Source organism: Artemia sp. Qi Xiang Cuo, chromosome 6 (assembly GCF_049724085.1).
Source record: "Artemia sp. Qi Xiang Cuo chromosome 6, ASM4972408v1, whole genome shotgun sequence".
Lineage (NCBI taxonomy): Eukaryota > Metazoa > Arthropoda > Branchiopoda > Anostraca > Artemiidae > Artemia > Artemia sp. Qi Xiang Cuo.
The window spans coordinates 43636147-43656425 of NC_142799.1; the positions used below are offsets into that span (position 1 = coordinate 43636147).

The window sequence follows — 20279 nt, forward strand, 5'->3', positions numbered from 1 at the left end:
GACAGCCCCTTTCATATACGGAATAATTACATTTCAACTGAAATGTAAGAAGGAATATTAGAACTTAAAACGAACAGAAATTATAACGTATGTGAGGGGGTTCTCCCCCAAGTCAATACCTCGCTATTTACGCTACAGTTTTTTTTAGTGCTTTCAAAATAGCTATCTATTATAATTAACCGGCCTTTGTGATTCTGGGGTTTGGGGCTGTCCCCTCCTAACCACCTAGCTCTTTACGCTAATGTTTGAATCTGTCTCACAACTTTATTTTTTAAAACAATAAAAAACTTTAGCGTATATAGCGTGGCGGTGAGGAGGGGACAGCCCTTTTCATATACGGAATAAATAAATTTAAACAGAAATGTAAGAATGAATATTAGAACTTAAAAAGAACAGAAATTATAACGTATGTGAGGGGGTTCTCCCCCAAGTCAATACCTCGCTCTTTACGCTACAGTTTTTTTTTTAGTCCTTTCAAATGAGCTATCTATTCTAATTAAAAGGCCATTGTGATTCAAGGGTTTGTTAATCAAATTTTTTTTAAACTTTTAACGTAAAGAGCGTGGTATTGACTAAGGGGAGAGCCCCCTCATATACGTAATAACACATACGTAATAAAAAAAAACAATAAAAAAACAAGCGATACGGCTCAATAGTAATCGAAACTTTTAAAAACGGAATTTTGATGTCAATAAATGTATCAAAAGAATGTGTTTATAATGCTGATTCTAAATATATAAATTTTATTAAGTTTAGTATTACTCATCAAAAGCTACGAGCCTGAGAAAATTTACTCGATTTTTTAAAGAGGGGGGAAACATCCCCTACAAATGAAAGAATTTTAATGAAAATCACACCGTCACATTCAGCGTATCAGAAAACCCTACTACATAGGTTTCAAGCTCGTATCTGCAAAAATCTGCAACTTTGTATTTTTTGCCAGAAGAAAAATACACGAATATAGAAGTTAGTTATGTAAGTTAATTTGTAAAGAGATCCATTTAGCAAAATAAAAGTAAAATTTTTATGCAAATAAAAGCTACATTAACTAAAAAAACGATCAGAAATTAAACAAAAAAAAAACAAGTTTTTTAAACTGAAAGTAAGGAGCGACATTAAAAACTTGAAACGAACAGAAATTATTCCCTATATGAAAGGGGCTGTCCCATCCTCAACGCCTCGCTCTTTACGCTAAAGTTTGACTCTGTCTCACAACTTTATTTTTTAAAACAATAAAAAACTTTAGCGTAAAGAGCGAGGCGTTGAGGAGGGGACAGCCCCTTTCATATACGGAATAATTTCTGTTCGTTTTAAGTTTTAATGTCGCTCCTTACTTTCAGTTCAAAAAACTTGTTTTTTTTTTGTTTAATTATTGAAAGGGTGGTCGTATAAACTTCAAAGAGGGCTCATTCGATTGGCCATCAAAAAGTTATTATGGCGTTTTTAAGAGTCAGAGTGATCTGAGGGCAACTAGCCTCCCCCCTTACGTCCTGTTTTCCCCAAAATGAATATAATAGAAATTTTAGATAGCAATTTTATTCAAAATAGTCTCAAGATCATATAACAAGACCTTTGGGGTTAAAACAACCCCTCAGAACCCGGAGGCAGGAGTTGTAATTTATGCCCCGGGGTATATAAGGTTTATATGGAAGGCTGTATAAATTTTAGAGGAGGCTCTTTTAATTGGAAATGAAAAGCTCTAGTTCTCTTTTAAGAGTCAAATGTAATGGAGGGTAATTAGCCCGCCCCCTTCCGACACCCTCTTTCCCCCGAACACATCTGGTCAAAATTGTGAGATGGCCACCTTGTTCAAAATAGTCGAGAGGATATATAATAGTACCTCTAGGGTTGACGCAACGCACTAGATCCCTAGGGCAAAGGCTGTAATTTATGCCCTGAGGGTATATAAGATTTTGATGGGATTGCGGTCATATATACCTTGGATGAGAAATTTGATTGGAAATTGGAAGTTATAGTGTCCGTTTTAAGAGTCAAGGTGATTTGAGGGCAACATGCCCCTCCCCTAGTGCTCATTATTCCCCCCCCCCCACCCCCCCAAAAAAAAACATTCAATCAAAATTTTGAGAAATCTATTTTCTTCAGCATTGTTGAAAGGTCCAGAAATTATGCCCTTTGGGATATCAACCCCCCCCCCCACCGGTCTCAGGGAAAGGGCTTTAGGTTAGGAAAATCGTTCATTGTTTACTACTTCTACAACTACCACCACTACTATTGCTAAAACTATTGCTACTACTACTGCTACACGACTTTATTTGAAATACCGAGGGAAAATTAAACTGAATCAAATGATGCTATGTACATACACATTGTCAAAAGAGCGTATCTCAAGAATGGACTTTAGTATTTAGTTGGAACTTTCAAGGAATGCTTAAAGGGGATGAGCAATTGCCCCAAAGACAATGCGTGCACGCTACTACTAACATTATTACCGCTACCACTGCTACATTTACTACTAGTACTATTTAAACTACTGCTACTATTTCAACAACTACTTCTATAACAACGACTTGTAAGGCTAAGAGCATTAACATAAAAATTTCAAAAATTACATAAATACTGTGTACAAGTTATCAAAAGGACATATCAGCAATGTCATAGCAACGGCTAATTGTGTTCAGTTGAAACTTCCAGGACATGATGAGAGGAATGTTCAACTGACCAAACAGCAGTAAACAGCAGTAACTGATAACTGATAACTGATAAGGGTTTTTATTTAAATCAAACAAATAAATAAATCAACCACCAGAAGCAAACTTGTTTAGGCTATACACCCTTCAAAAAAAAAATTGATATATACATCGCTATCAACAACGTAAACAATAAATAGAAAAAGAAAAGAGAGAAAAAAAAAGCACGGCACAACCTCTTCAAACTTAGTGCAGGCCCAAAAAAACAAACCATAACTGATTATCACCGTTCTCTCACTACCACCCGCACACAACCACAATAAAAAATAACCAAAATACAACTGAGAGACCCCTCAAGAGAAAATCGCTAAGAAATATTATACTCACCAAAACACAGAGATTTTAACCTACTCCTAAAACTAGCAATATTTTCATCAACTAATAATTCATTTGGTAAACTATCATAAAACCCTTGTCGCACATGACGGATAGAGAAGAATGATCTTCGAGTTAAAGCCTGAGGTCGTCTTATCCGGGATGCTGTTCTGGTTTAGTGTTCAAGGACATTACATCCAGCCACGAACATTTGACCGAAACATTGTGGCAATAATCCACGCTCATACTTAAACAAAAACAAAGCTGAATAAAATTTAGAAACTCCGTGTAAAGGCAGAATATGTTGTTCGACATATCTCCTTCTCACTGATGTACCTTTTTTATCACCACAAAGCACTCTTATAGCTGAGTTCTGCATTGCCCGAAGCGGAAGTCGATGTATCGGGAAAGTACTCGACGAAACGACATTAAAGTACAAAAGGTATGTGTGAACAGTAGAAAAATACGAAGACCTTGTTACCTCACAGGGGAAAAATTTCTTCAGCTTTCTCATAATACCAACATTCCTTGGAATCTTACTACTTAACAACTCTATATGGGGTTTATAACTTAAACATTCATCTATCAGTACACCAAGGTACTTTACAGTCTTTAGTCGCTGGATTGAAGTATCAACAAATCTAAGCTCATTAATCCATGGATAGTAATTGGGGTTTCTTCCGTAAACTAGAAACTGTGATTTGTTATTATTTAACCTCAGTTTGTTAGCTCTAGTCCATTTCCCAATTTGGTTCATACCCGTAATTAGCTTCTCCAAGAATTGCAGTTCCGTCTTCGCTGCCACTTTTAAATGCGCTTCATCCGCAAATAGCGCAATAATTATCTTTATGGCTTCACTAACGGGAAAATTCAGGTCAAACGACAAACCCTCCACAGCTCCGCACAAATCCTTAATGAAGATTAAAAACAGTGTAGGCCCGAGCACAGTCCCTTGTGGCACACCATAATCAATTTTCTTTGTACCTGATACGGCACCTCCAACACTCACATACAAAGAACGATTATGAAAGAAAGACCTTAAAAGGCCTAAGAACGCACCACGAAATCCACAATTATCAAGTTTTGCAAGCAGAATACCATGATCAACCAAATCAAAGGCCTTTACAATGTCGAGTAAAACTGAAGCCGCTTTCCAACCATCATCCAGGGCTTCATTCACGAACGTTACCAAAACCAGAGCGGCTTGATTCGTCAACATTCCTCTTTAGTATCCAAACTGGGTTGGACTTAAAAGTCTCCGCAATTCTAGAAACTCAACCATTCTAGCATTTATCATCTTTTCAAACACTCTACTTAACACTGGGAGAAGAGATATAGGTCTATAATCATGGAAAGAATTCTTATCGCCATCTTTAAATAACGGAATAACTTTAGCTGACTTAAAACAATCTGGAAAAATACCACATTTCATACACTGATCAAATAGGTACACCAAATGCTCTGATACAACTGGAAATACATACTTCAAAACTTTCAGGAAAAAAAAAATCACTACCTGCGGCATTACTGTTCATGCTCCAAACTGTATTTCAGAGCTCCTTAATATTAATCGGACGCACAAAAGCAGAAACATCAATAGCCATAGGTAAAAGATGAACAAAAGACTCTTTTACAGAGGAGGAGAATCCTTTACCTACCATATTTTTTCCAGTATTTGCAAAGTTGTCACACATCTGAGCTGCTGCTTCCTCCGGCGATGAGGTACAAACTGTGGCAACAGAACTCTGGGTTGGGCGGATTACCGAGTTGATTGTTTTCCAGGTCTTCGCAGGATTTCCTTCCGACTTTATAAATTCTTCTCTGAAATATTCTATTTTAGCTTTTCGCAGTAGCTTATTCAATGCGTTATTATATTTTCTGTACCTCTCTTCAGCATATGGTGATGTATTAGAACACTTAAATAACCACCTCCTTTTCATTATCACAGCTATCAGTACTTTAGAAATCCAAGGTTTAACTGGTGTCTCGGTTTGAACTGACTGCCTTGACATTTTACAACATGACTTCAATATTTCATTGACTTTACCATACCATAAACAAAACTTCATATTTACATCCTGTTCACTATCTTCAAGAAACTGAAAGTTACATTTTTCAAATTCATTTTTAAACCGAATTAAATCATCTCCATCAATTCTCAACCGATCATTATGTGTTTTTGAATTCTTACTCTTCGGTGTGCAAAAATTATTCACATACAGCAGAACACCAAAGTGATCAGAAACATCATTAATCACAACCGAAATTGAATCATACTTAATATCACAAAAAATATTATCAAGGAGGGACTCAGAATTAGCAGTTACCCAAGTACAAATATTCACCGCAGGAAACACACCATAACAAGACATCACATTTAATAATTCACGAGTATTAGGTTTAGCACTCATTCTACTTAGGTCCAGATTAAAATCCCCACACCCGAACATAGGTTTATTATCATCAGCAAGCTCATCCAGCTGCTTTTCTAGGAGCTCCAAGAATTCCTTAGTAGAACCTGACGGCGGGCGGTACACTACAACCGCAAAAAATTTCTGTCCCGATTTACATAATTCTAATACCACACTTTCAAATACCATTTTCTTATTTACACGCTTTTCATTCCTCACCTTGATATCGAGACCATTCCTAACATAAACTGTCAGTCCACCATGTTGCCTTTTATCTCTATTCTGAACACGAAGTCAATATCCATCTATATCTGATAAACTTGTCTCATGATCTCTGAACCAAGTTTTTGTCAGAGCAATGCCATAAAATTTCGAAAACATACACAAGTCCTTCCAATAATCTAATGAGCTATCTAGACCTTGACAATTCCACGATAACAAATTGAGTCGACTGGATCCTGACAACACATTATTAATTTCAATAGAGCATTTATAATATGCTCTAGGGGGTACCTCACAAAAATCTTGATCTAGATCCCTATGGAGAATACCACCTTGTAAATCCTGAAAATTTTGTGAATCTCTTTCGGGATCTCAATATTTCCAAATCAACAACTAGAATAATAACCATTCATCGAAGTAGTAGTGAGAAAACAGCTAAACAAAAATATACCGTTACCAATTACCTTTCCTTGTTCACAACAAATTAAAGACAGGCCGGCCGTAAAAAGAAAATAAAACTGAAAAAAGAAAAAAGGAAAAAGATTAAAAAAAATACAGAAAAATGGAACAGAAAATAAAAACAAAAAGAAAAGCACATTAGCACACAAAGAAATTCCGCCACAATAATAAGCGCATCCATTCAACAACATAGTAGCCTACTACCACCTACTCATATTTATCCTTTAAACTAAAATCAAAAAAATCTTTACTCTTAAATAGACAAACAAAAAAGCAACAAAACATTTTTTCATTTCATAAGCTAAACTTTCATAATTTTTCTGAACAACCAAACATATACAAAACCAAAAAAAAAAAAAAAAAAAAAATATCAAATCAATCATTCCTTAGGGCCCCCGGGAGCTGCAGAGGGGGGAAGTCCATACGCTAATTCATCAATCGACTCATCGCAAGTAAACTTTACTTTTCGACCACCCGGTCGTTCAAACTGTAGATAACGTGGCACAGTATTATATAACCATGACGTAAAAACAATCGAACAAAGACGCGCTTTATTTTAATACAGTCTTTTCCTTGCCTCTCTCACCGAAAGTGGGGCATCATCGCTCATATAAATATTTTGCTGGTTTCGTATCATTTTTCCCTTAAGCTTTTTTCCATTCTTGAGTATTTCGATCTTATTCTCACGGTTGCTTACATTAAGCTTGAAATATTTCTTGTCCTTTTTAATCTCAATAACCAAAAACTGTGGTATCACTGGTAAAGCCAAACCGTCTGTACATAACTCAGTAAACATTCCTTAAGCCTGATCCTCCTCTTCACAAACTGTGTTCCATACTATCACATTATTTTCCGTCGGCTGATATTCTGTAGCCGTAATCCTACCAGACATACGCAAAGTCTTTTCTTTGTAGTACTTCACTTCCGTTTGCAGGTAATCACTTGAGTTTTCAGTATAGAAACTTTATTTCCCACAGCAGTCACACGTGATCTCGACCCCAAAAGTTCAGTCCGTAAAGCCATTTGCTCCGATTCTATTGCTTGTATTTTATTTTCTAGTGTAGTAAATCGCTGATCGATCGAATGGACCGAGTTACGAATATCTCGCAAAATGTCCATCATTTTCGAAAAATCCTCTGACAAGGTCTGTAATGATGCCGGAGTTTTCGCTGACTCCCGAGTAATTTCAAACGTATTGGAGGTGCTTGTCGTCATATTCTCACTTAATAAATCCTCATCCTGACGACTCCTCTTATTCTTTTTCCTAACCATTTTGATGTTGGAAATAACAACAAAACTGTATATCTTAGGGACAGTTTGGAGTGTGAAATTGAAACTTACTTAATTAATGAAGATTTGGTCCATTTTCTCCAACAGTGTCCAATAACTGACAATATAAGACCGCGTTTTCTGCGTGAGGTACGTTTCCCGGATATATTGCAGAGCAAACGGAAAGAAAATATTGTGGACACGACACGGTTTCTTGGAAAAGCTCTCCAGCTACGGAAAAAACGTAAATAGTGTTCATATTATATGTGCATTTATTGTGTCTCTTTCCTTGTTAATTTGTGTATGGCCTATGGCTAATATACTTATTATTATTATAAGAAAAAATCGGGCCGATGAACCCCCAAACGTCCAAATCCACAAGTGGTCCCGGCTACCACCAAAGACTCTCAATTAGACCCCGGCGCCGCGCCGATGAGGGAAGACCGGCGGCGGCGGGGCCAAAAACACCGCGCCAAGCCGTGCCGCCAGTAAGAGGTCGGCGGCGGCCCGCCAGTATGATGTCGGCAGCGCGCCGCTGGCGCGATAAATGTTGACCGCAAACATTAATGTTTTCATCAGTCTTTCTCAAATCACAGCTTAAATTTACAACAGATTCGAGCCTATTCATGAGTTTAAAAATTTACAAGTCGCTGGCTGGAAACTGGTCTTCTTCGTTATTCATCAAGAGAAGTGGAAATCTGGTAGAAACGAAATGGCTATGGCTTTTTAGAACCCTTGCATAATACGAGTAGTTGAAGTATCTATTAGCTGTGTATTCTTAACATAAATAATTATCAAAATCAGTAGTTTTTTCATCGAGCATAACTGCATATAAAACTTCAAATACCGTATCACAAAATTCGTCAGTTATCTGGGTAAAAACTTTGAATATAACTTTGAACTTACAAGCTTATTTTTTTCATAATGCCCTTTGCCTATATCTGTTTTGTCACCTTTAAAATAATTGAAATGGGCTACTTTGATATTGATTGTTTTTGTTTTGCTCTTTTGGATTCCTAAAAAGCCTTCTTGTATTAAAAACTGGTTTCTAATAACAATTTTAAAAAAAATGTATTTTAAATTGTTTTGTTTGCTTTTTTATAGAATATATGTCGTGTAGACTAAGGCTGTACTGATGCTTTTTCATTACTTTTGCTTGCTGTGTTGAGTATTATTAATTTTTTCTTTTGGGGATTCATTCCAAATTATAAACTGATAAATACCTAATATCAGTCAAATTATAAACTGCATCTAAAAGGAGTAAATTTATCAAACTGAGAAATACATGATGAGCACTTCACATGAGAACACTTCAATTACAATGACACAAAAAACACTTAGTAGTTTATTCGCTATGAAGAAGAAAGAAGTGCCAGTTATTTTCTTAGGTAAAAAATTAAAAGCTCATGCGTTTAGTGTAATTAAATGAAATAATATGCCGATTGAAGTAGCTCCTGGAAGATGTTGAAATTTTCATCCTAGTTCGTCACTTTTAATCCAAGCAAAATGTTAGGACACTTAGTATCAGTTATTGAGTTTGAGCTTTGATTTCCAAATGCTCACAAGAATTACCAAATTTAAGAAAGACGCAACAATAAGTCACCTGTGGTCAAAATACTCAAAGACTCCTCTTTGATCCCCGCCCAGACTCAAAGCCTCTGCTATGGTCATTTCCATGGAAATCTCCAAAGAGTTTCTTTTTAAAATAGCTTTCAAGCGTAGTTAGGGGTATTTAGACTTTTTTGCTTTTCTTCAAAGCTTTGAAAAAAAGTGTTATAATATTCCAAATGTTACATTTGTGCATATTTTTGGTAATCATTTGTGGTGTGATCTAATTTTCTAAACCACTGTAGATACGCAAGAACGTTGCAACATCTAGTACCCTGAGGTCATAAGACTGTCAAAGACTCCTCCTTGAACCTCCCAAATTGAAAGCTTTTATTATGACCTGGCCTTTTAATGTAACTTGGGCACTGAACCAAGGGCGCCATTGATACTCGAGCGCAACGTTAGGTGGGGATGTCAATATCACTTTTGTCACACCAATTCGTTTTAGTGTGAATCTGCCTGGTACTTATGAATGAATGTTTTCAAAGTAAACCCGTTTCATCAATAAGAAAAAAAACAGATTGGACGCATATGTCCCTTTCCCTTTGGACGATAAAACCATGCAAGTGCTGTATCAAGTATAACTCACGAAAATCTTGTTAATTTTGTCAACTTTTCAACTTTTTGGCATCCCTGCTTTCAATAAAAAAAAAATAAAGGTACTATCACTTAAATGTAATAACTCCCTATGCCCCCCCCCCTCTGGATACCATCTTGATAGGATGCCGTCTCTGCTTTAAATAAAAAAAATAATTAACTTATTGGCACCCCTGCTTTTAAAAAAATCGAGGTATTATCATTTAAATATGATACCTCAATACCCCCCTCCCCCCTCTGGATCCCACCTTGATTGGATGCCGTCTCTGCTTTAAATTAAAAAAAATCAACTTTTTGGGATCCCGGCTTTCAATAAATATCATTTCGAGCTTTTATCATTTAAATTTAATACCTCCCTACCCCCCCCTCTGGATACCACCTTAATAGGATACTGTCTCAGCTTTACATTAGAAAAATAATTTACTTAATAATTAACTAGGTCACTGTATGGTTCAAACAAACACGCAAAATAACGTTAAACAGCTTATTGTTCCTTAAAAAAAAATTGAGGTATGAGTAAAGGGGTACAAAGACAACAACAAAAATGTCGAAATTATTCAGATATACCTCAAATTAGTGGAAAACTGAGTGATATATTCGCTATGACATTCCATAAGATCCAAAGAATTTAATTAAAAGGGAGTACACACAAAAGCCAAATAAGGCCAGTAGCCTATGAGAAATCGCAAAATACCCAAGACAATGAACAATTCCTAATGGGGGGCCCTGGGTCTATCAAAATATTTCAATGGTTTCCCAGGGAATTTGATATCATGTCCTTCTGTCTCCACTTTAAATGAAAAAAAAATAATTATCTTTTTGGCATCCCTGCTTTCAATAAAAAAATGAGGTATTATCATTTGAAAATGATAGCCCCCTATCCCCCCTATAGGCAATAATTTACAATTTATTTATTAATCATATTTTTGGGGTAACTTCCGGTTCAATCTTTAATTTCCCAACCTTGTACATAGCTTAGTCTATAGCTTAATGTTGTCTCAATCGAAGGTTGTTTTTTTTGGGGGGGGGGGGGTAAAAATATTCCAGAAAGAATATTGTATTTTCAATCAGGCGTTCAATAATTGAGTATTAAACATTAAGAAAATCTTATCTAAAAACAGCAAAAAAAAAAATCTGCAAAAATTCAGCAGTAGAAACAATCTGTGGCTGTCAATTTCAAAATCCAACAAAAGGCTGAAGCTGTATAGTAGTGAATGCGTTCTATAATTCTATTCAACTTGAAAATAAAATTCTTGACTACGAATGATGTAAGAAATAGCGATTGGGAAACTGCATTCGAAATGATTTAAACTCATTTCATAAAGACGATACATTTTTTTGTCAACATATGAAGAACTGTGTATATTGCAATATTTACAATAGTATATTGCATCCGTCTGGTTTTTATGAAAAGTAAAAAAAGAGAAGAAAATTAATGAACAAGAGAGTACTGAAGAATTATGGTATGCAAATTAATATTTGGCAGGGAAAGTCACTGGTGATAAATCGCTAGGGGTGGCACCGTGATTGAGTGATTTTCTGGGATTCGGGGAACCAAATTTTTTTTCGGGGTGACGCAGAGATTTTTGGGGATATATCCGAGAATTCGGGGATAGTGCAAGCCCTGCTTGATTTCTAATCAGGAAAATCGAAATACTAAACCACACGAGAAGGAAAAGCTCCGACTTTGCGGTTGACACAATAAAGAATTGCCGCAAAAATAATTTGAAGTCGACCGAACGCCACCACCTCTGCCGGTGGCGGCGTGCCTGCGGCGCGTCGGCGGCGTTACGAAACTTCGGCGGCGTTCGACCGGGCCTCTCGGTGGCGGCGTTCGGTCGATCCGCCGGCGCGGCGCCAGGGTCTACTCTCAATGCCAGCCGATAAAAATCTCGAGATAGCTATTCTGCTCTAAGTAATTTGAAGGTTTCGGAAATATAAGTCTGGGAGTAGATAATTTCGGAGACCACACTGCCTTTCCATGACGATAAATAAAAGGTCAAATAGGGATAAAATACTTTTAAAAGACAGTGATGAATCCTTTTAATAGACATCATTGTCTATTAAAAGGATTTTATCCCTATTTGAACTTTTATTTAAGTCTGGGAGTAAAACGACCCACTTAGTCTTAGGCGAAAGGGTCTCAATTATACAAATTGTACATTTTCCATCAGTAGGCCTACGCTTTAGTGGGCAAGGTGGGTATGAGGGTAAGTGTGTTTGACAACCTCCTTGTACTTTTCAGCCAGGAAATCTACTCAACTAAAAGGAGCAATGGGACTTGGAATGGGTTCGATTAACCCCGACTATAGGAGTCACGAAGACGTAGGGAATTTTTTGTGATAGTGAAGTTTATTCTTGTATTCTGGGTTGAGGCCGAGAGATGATTCAGCAGCTGGAAAATTTTTGAGGGTGGGAAATTTTTAATACCCGATGGGCGTGCACCCTAAGCCTAGGGGACGCAAGTTACTTTTTCCAAAGGGTCGTAAGTGCATGAAATACGTTTTGGCTTTTGGATTGGCTAAAAATTCACATAGAAATTAGCCTGAGGCAGAGGGACTTTATTGTACCCATTATTTTTGCCAAAAATGCATGTATGCACAACATACATGTATAATTGGGTTGAAACTTACAAAGTACGTTCCTGTGGCCACATCGGCTGTGATAATTAAAAGGGCGACATATGCCATTTTGGTCGAAAATGAGTTTTGTGTATGTCATCGGTAAACCCAGCACGAGGAATCGAATGGTGAGGTCAGAATTCTCCTATCTCCTACTGTTGCGAAGATAAAAAAGAGACATACGCCGCTTTTGGACGCGGATTGCAGCTGGGCCAAAAAGGAGATACGTGCAGAGCACGTGTCTCCTTTTGACCCTGTTCTTTTGAACTTTAATATTTGGTATATGTCTCCTTTTGGCTCAAGAATCAGCCGAATTTCAGCATAATCATAGTGATTTGAAGAAAAGAAGAAATAGTTGTTGTAAAGTGATTGAGACCACAATGCATTCCAGAAGCTTTGCTCTTGTCCAAAAAGCAATTAAAATAGCAAAGGAGAATCTGCCCATTATGCCAAAAATCAAGGAGTCACACTTCACTAGCCGTTTAGTAGTCTTTAATGAGACTTTTGCTCCTGTAAAGTCAAGAAGTGTGCCGGAGACCGCGTATTGCATAGTATGGCATGAAGCCATCTGTGGCTGAACTGCTGATGGTGTGGTCTCAGCCATATACAGTCTGATTAGCGAGTTGCGAGAAGTGAAAGAATTTGTTTTGTATTGTGACAATTGCTCAGCCCAAGGCACCTAAAAAGGGCCCTGAAAAGGATTCTATCCTGCTGAACAGAATTGTGCAGGTTAATTTTCAAAAGGGGCAGAAAGATCTATGCTACAAGTACGATTTCGACGACACTATACAACGTTTTGATTTTCTTAAACAGAAATCGAAGCGCATGAAAGGTTTGCCAGAGAACGTGAAAGGTCCTAGAGGGATTTCAAAAGCAAAGAAGCAAGGAATTTTGAGGCTATCCACACACATTTCCGATGAGCAAAAAACGCAATGTTGGATTGACTTGCCAGTGCATGAAGAGTCTCCTGATCTAACCACGTGTTTTGAAGGATGCCAAAGTGATGATATTTAAACAACGACCCAATAAGCTGCCTTGTGATTCATTTCTTCTTGTAGATTCAAGTAGATGTAGCATAAGTAGAATTTTGCACTAATCAAAATCCATTTTTGGTTCTGGGATACTACGAACTGCAAACGTGTTTAGTCATTGTTTAAACATCATCACTTTGGTGTGTCTTGAGGAAGTAAATCTTCCAGTGTTCCAAACAGGTCGTGCCAATGATTGAGTTTTTTATATTTTACTTTACATTATTTGAAGTTCTTTCAAGAGGTTGTGCCAATTCAGTTCCTTATTTTTACTCTTGTATTATTTGAAATAAAACAGGTATATTATTTGAAGTCCTGGAGTACAAAAAGAGAAAAAAGAAGACTACGAATAGATAGAGTCGGGCGAAGAAAAGTTTCAAAGTACTTTGACGAAACGATGAATTAATATAAAAGGAGGGTAAGATGCTCTCGGTCTGATAATATGAACAAAATGGCCACAATCCAGGAGGCTCTTGTAAGTAATTCTGTAGTACACCAAGGGAAAGGAAGAGGAAGCTAGTGCAAAAAGTAAGATTGGATGAGAAGTCTCTAGTACTTCAACGGAACGATGGTCGCAGGTAAATTTCATATCAAAAGAAAGCTCAGAGGCAGCCTCTGTTTGATATTGCAGACAAAATGCCCAGATTCCTTGAGTGTTTTTTGGAATTCGGAATGACAGAAGAGGATTTTCTTATGGAGCTATAACATGGGGACCTGGCATATGTCTCCTTTTTTTGTCAAGGAAAAAGGAGACATACGCCATAAAATGGAATAATTTCGAGCTTGCTCAGAATACTTGAATTCAATTTATACCACTGAAAAAAGCAGAAAAAACTGGTCTAGAATATGTTCCCTTGATCTCCATTAGCCTCGCCCTTCAGAGCAACCACAGCCAACAAACTTTTTTCCGTTTTCTGGCTCTCCTGAAAAGTAGCAACAATGGCGTATGTCGCCCTTTTAATTATCACAGCCGACATGGTCCTCAGACTAATAAAAAATTACAGACCAAAATAATTTAAATGCATAAAATGGGCCAATACCTTAAAATTTCCCCCCTTTCGCAAATTCGAAGCTATTCGTCAAACACTACGGAATAAGATTTCAACCAATTAACAAACGAAAGAAAAACATGGATTATTGAAAGAGTGATTTTTATTGGAGTTTTCTTGTTGATTTTACGACAAAAAAATAAACGCGATATCCAAAATATGAATGGTTTCAATAGGGTACAAATAGGGTCAGTAGGTCCTCTCTTATTTGTGAAAATTTTTGCTTGTTATAAGTATGCCTCGATCGTTCATCTTTAATTTCTGTTCCTTGTAGCTTTCATTTGCTCGTTCAGATTATTATCATGAGCATCAACTAAGTCAACAATTTGAAAATATTTACTTGTTATTTTTTGTGGTTTTGTATGATTAAATCAATTCAATTTCATTTTCAATTTATTTTAAGTTTGGAGTTTTTCTGCTCGTTTTAGGTTCAATTATTAATCTTAAATTTTTTAAATTAAACTGTTTCTAGACTTTTAATTTTGCAGTTAACTGAATTCATATTTACCTGGACACTCTTTTCCCCTTCATTATGCACGCTGCGAATCAACACTTTTCTAATGTACTGGTAGGCCTTTGATTTTGTTCAGAAATAAAAAGAACTGTTCTTGTTTTGTTTTAGGCAACGCTTGTGTCATCTTAGCTGTCTTATTAGAGCGACATCTCCAGTCTGTCGCTAATTACTTAGTCCTGTCACTAGCAGTAGCAGACCTTCTAGTAGCATGTTTGGTAATGCCTCTTGGTGCTGTATATCAGGTAAAGAAATTCAACCAATTCTTCTTGTTAATGTACACAAGCTCTTCAGAGGCTGTCAGAAACAGCATTTACGTCTGTAAATAGAGATGACTTGGCTCTTCAATAGCTCTTAATTAGTTCAGAGTAAAAAAAAGGATTTGTAAACGGTTATTCAATTTTGAAAGTTGGACAAGAAAGGGTGTAAGAAAATTTTTTTGAAAGGGAGAGAGAGAAGATTGAAACTCCCAAATTTGTGACTGTTTGCATTCAAAGATAACCAAATAAGTAAAACCGGCACCGCTTTCAGGAATGTTTTTTCTTCTAATTTGAGGTAATGAGTTTTATCTATTTTTTATTTCTTTTTTAAACCAGGCCCCTTCATATGGAAGTACTGGTCGTATAAACCTTGAAAGGGGCTCATTTGATTGGAAATTCAATGTTCCAGTGCCATTTTAAGGGTCAAACGTAATTAGAGGGTACCTGTCGCTTTCTTATGGCCTTGTTTGCTACCTGCTACGCCACCCCTCCCAAAGACACCCGGTCCAAATCTTGAGATAGCTATTTTGTTGAAAATAGTCAAACGGCTTCCAATAATCAAACAATATGCCTCCAGGGATGACATCGTCCCTCCAGCCCATGGGGCAAGGACCATAAACCATGCAAGTTTGCCTATTATTTACATATTGCTTTCATAAAGAAAAGGATGGAAAATTTGGTCCTTGGTATCGGGAAACTTTGATCAGAACTTTTTGAGATTTTTAACCTGGACAAGAATTGCTTTCTGTGTGATAGACACTTGCATAGACTTTGGCATTTATGCAGAAGAAAATGGTTGAGTTTAATTTGCCTAAAGACTGTACGATCAATGACTTTTTCTTAAAATTTCAAATTAGGCAAAAAAAAAACACTAGGAAGCCTTTATATCTAACATGAACTTTACAGGATCCTGGTCTTTCCCATAATAAGTCTTGGTACTCTAGAAGGGTTTTCACAGTTATCGTCTAATTTGTCCAATATACCTCAGTACGCTAGCTCAATAAAGAGGAATTGTTGTTGAATGCATGCTCAAGGTCATTTGCTAAAATCAGTTCGAGGACACTGAGAAGTTCTTTAAGATAGAACGATATCACGTCAACCAATAATTTGGTATAAGAAATAAAAACTATCTTTTAACAGAATGGAAGTGGAAGTCTTCGACATACTTAATACGGAACTTGTCCTTGGTTACCACACCGAGTTTTCTGGCACTAATTTTGAGGCTTCGTGCTGAAGCATGCTAATTGATCTAATATTTTTCTAGGGTGAGAGGATCTAAGAAGTTAGTGTGACATAGAGTTTTAGTTTACTGTCATCAAATTCATCCGTTCCTGCTGCTGTTTTGTGTATTCATCAATATGAGTGTCTTAAAAACTATGTGCAAGTAATGCAGTGATGCAGCAGGACTCGAGTATTTTTTCATTAATTATTTTTAACTCATTCTGTTCTGTTAGCTGCTCATGAAATCCATCAATAGAAACAACGCTGGTCCACAATATGGTCAAGCTCCTTGACCTAGACACCCATCTTGTCACTGACTGGAAGTCTTTGAGCTCACTCCAAACTTCAGAGTGGTCTGACGGCGAGCAAATACTAATATCGGTGCAAATAGTTTTCTCAGCTGATTATCAGTAGAAAAAAAAAATTGTCTTCAAATAAAGTAGCATCTCAGTTTCAATTGTCCTCGAGTATCCCATAAAATGTACATGCTTCATGGTAAGTTTGATCTATTTTCTAGTTAGAGAGTATCAGTACTATAAATCGTGTCGGACCCTTAGCAGGATGCAGTAATATGACTCGGGCAAATGAGCCAAGTCCCAATATAGGACTTTCTATTTGGCTTTTATGTCAATTAATTACAGAAAATCCACAAACGAAGCTTTTCAAAGAAAAGTTAAGAGCTACATTAAACCAAAAATGAGCAGAAATGTGGTCGGCGCCTACGCCGCAGGACCCAGGCCCGGCTATGCGGCAGGCTTCTATATATTGATTCTTATTGTTGCTTGTTTTCTAACCACAGCCTCTTGTTGATGCTATGTTTGATACAACCACCCTGGGAAAAATTTAAATTCTTCCTTGAAGTTATGACCTATTTAAATCGTTTGAGGCCAGAAATGTCAATATGTATGTACTAAGGAAAAAGCACTATTTAGCCAATTTTGAGGCCAGTCCTGGCACCGCTACGCGATAGGCTTGTATATATTGAATATCATTGTCACTTGTCTTCTAACCTCAGGCAATGTGAGCCTCTTCTTGATATCTTGGGCCAGACCCCGCCAGGACTACATGACAGGCTTATATATTTTGATTCTCATTGTCGCTTGTCTTCTTACCACAGGCAATTTGAGGCTCTTCTTGATGTCATAGCGTCACCATACGTTCAATAACATCACCCTGCGAAACATACAAATTCTTCCTTAAAGTTGTGACAGTATTTAGACCGTTTTTGTGGCCAGGAATGTAAATATGCCAGTTTTAAGATAAGGCACGCAGCAGGCATGTATATATTGATTCTTGCTGTAAGTAGCAACCTCCAATGAATCCCCGTTGTTTGCTTCTCTTTTCTCGGAAAAATGGAGGAGCCCTCATTTTTGACACGTTCTGATTCTCGCTGTCGCTTGTAATTCTCGCTGCCACGTATCTTCTAACCGTATTTTTGTTTATTCTCGCTGTGGCATTTTTTTTAACCGTATATTTCTTTGCTATTGCCTTTCATTTTTAACTCGTTCTGCTCTTTGTTGTCACTTGTCCTGTAACTGAAAATTTCTTTGTTTTTTTACTTGTTTTTACTCCTATATTCACGACGCCAGGTACTTAAAGGTACTTGATATACCGCTATTCATTACCCTCGTTCCGAGCCTCGATGTTTTAAATTTTTGTTGAACCTTCTTTTGAAGGACTCAGCAGAGGGATTTGCAGGAATAATATCCCAAATTGTTCCAGATAGAATTGCACCGCCAGATGAAGCTCTTCCTCAAGTACACGGCTCTTGGAATGCCCTCCCTTAGATAATTAGATCGAGGTACGTGCCTTCTCGTCTGCCTTGTCGGTGGGACAACGGGGGGGGGTTGAATACGAGAGAGCTCGTGTGAGAGAGGCGAATTCATTCATGTACTTGTAGAAGACAGCCATCGACGCTACATCAAACATTTCATTTATAGACTGAAGCGAGTCATTGGAATAATCGACCTGGATAGAAGAAGGTTTTTGTAGCGAAGAGTAACTCCGAGCTTTCTTGCTCAGAAGGTTCTCTTTTGATCAAAGTGGTTATTCGAAGAGAGATCGGTGGAGAAATGAATCCCCAGTAGACGAAGCTCGTCGACTCTCTTAATAGTTTCATTTTTAAAAAGGCAGTGGGGTGCTCTTTCGGCAACTTTGATCGGGTAATAAGAAGCTCGTTTGTTTTCGATGCATTAAAGTTGGTCATCCGTGTGTTTTGGGATGGCCGAGTGTGTCCTGATATCTTCCGCAAAGTGATGCAGAGGGCTTGCAAGGTTGTCTCCCATATCATTTATGTAGATAGGGAGGAGTTGAAGTTTGAGGAACCCCCTGGGGAACCTCTGCTTTCACTGAGTATTCGCGGGAAACAAAACCCATCGCGGAAAACCCCCAGTGAACGATCTGAAAGAAAGCTCTTAATCCCTCTTAACAGACATCCTCGAACACCATACAAGCGGAGTTTCTTTAGCAGGTCACGATGCCATACTCTGTCAAAAGCTTTGGGAATGTCGATTTACAATAGTCAAATGTTGTACCCCATCGCCAGAAGTTCGATCCGCTCCTGATGCTGGGTCCCTAGACAGTCTAATGTTAAGCGTTTCCTCTGGAATCCATATTGGAAATTGCAAAGAAGGTCACTTGATTCCAGGAACTGTTGAAATTTTTTATTGGAGATGCTCTCATAGACTTTTCCAGCGCAGGGGAGGAGGCTAATAGGCCCATAGGAGCCAACGTCCGTTGGATCGCCATCTGGTTTTAGGGAAGGTATAACATTGGCGGATTTCCCTGTTTGTGGGAAGGTTTCAGTGCGAAAGCACATCCGGAAAAGCTATGGCTTTGTTCATGTCAAGATGCCGCAAAATACGAAGGATCGTAGGAGCAGAAAAATTCACATGATCCAGGACAGTGGAGAGGTCCGAGTCTGAGAAATTTGGCACTTCTCTACCTTCTTCATCCAGATTTGAGAATTCAGCAAAAGCCTTAGCAAGAGCTTCAACATTTTTCTGTGGATCCGTCCCAGTCCCGTTAATCTGTAGAGAAATGAAAGACGTCCCCTTGGAAAACCGTAAGGCCTCCTTGACAATTCTCCATCAACTCTTTGTCGAAGCCTGCTGAATCTAGGTGGCAAATTTCTCCTTATACAGAACCAGGGACTGCCGAATCGCATGAACTGCATTCTTGAGCGCGTTGATGAATATAATCCTGTCCCCTTCGCTATTTGAAAGTAAAAACCACTTGTGTGCCTTTTGCCTTGGTCGAATAGCCTTCTTACAATGGGCGGTGAGCCAAGGTTTGTTCAACGTTCACAAAAAAACAACGAGACAAAATACAATTTAATGGTTTTCCCTTTTTAACTTAAATAAACAAAAAATTCTTGAAACATTAAGGAATTAAAATATATTTATATTAAATTGGCAATCCATGGTCACATGTTTTTTTTTCCAGTAAAGGGCAAATTATGTTCCGGTCTTGAGAAGGCATGGGGGTCGTCAGCACTACTCATGTTAATTTTTAATCGTTTTGAGTTTCAATCAGTTAATTATTGTAATATCTGTTCGTATTAGGTTTAATTTATTTATTGATGGTGTCGTGGTAGTTTTAAGCTTGGAAGATATTTGACTTTATTTCTACTCATTTTAGGTTTAACGAAGCTCTTTACTTTTCTTTAAAAAACTTGTTTTGCGAAAAAAGATTTTAAATTAATGTCTGTTTTTTATTCATATAGTCTTTTCGGGGAAACAATATTTTATGTTTTTGTGGTATTTTCTTTAAGAATCCATAGTTAGTAGAGAGAGGGTAACTATTTCTAACTGTACAAGGTTACAGCCAATCAGAGGGCTACAATAGTAACTATGCAAGACCACATCCTCTTTCTAGGCCAATCAACGGTTAGAAATACTGGGATAACAAGGTGACATCACCAGACTTCTGGAAAATTAATTAGCATGGATTTACGTATATTTCTGTTATATCACAATTCCACCTTGAGACTTTGCTTATA

The 20279-nt window shown here is 37.5% G+C and overlaps 1 protein-coding gene across 1 annotated transcript in view; it reads left to right on the forward strand.

Annotated features, from left to right (window-relative positions):
* LOC148951259 (5-hydroxytryptamine receptor 2A-like) overlaps positions 1-20279 on the forward strand; it is a 208534-nt gene that overhangs the window by 87182 nt on the left and 101073 nt on the right. Inside the window, exon 2 of the mRNA XM_089091042.1 lies at positions 14910-15043. Coding sequence (XP_088947168.1) covers positions 14910-15043 — 134 coding nt within the window. The remainder of the gene's footprint in view (positions 1-14909; positions 15044-20279) is intronic.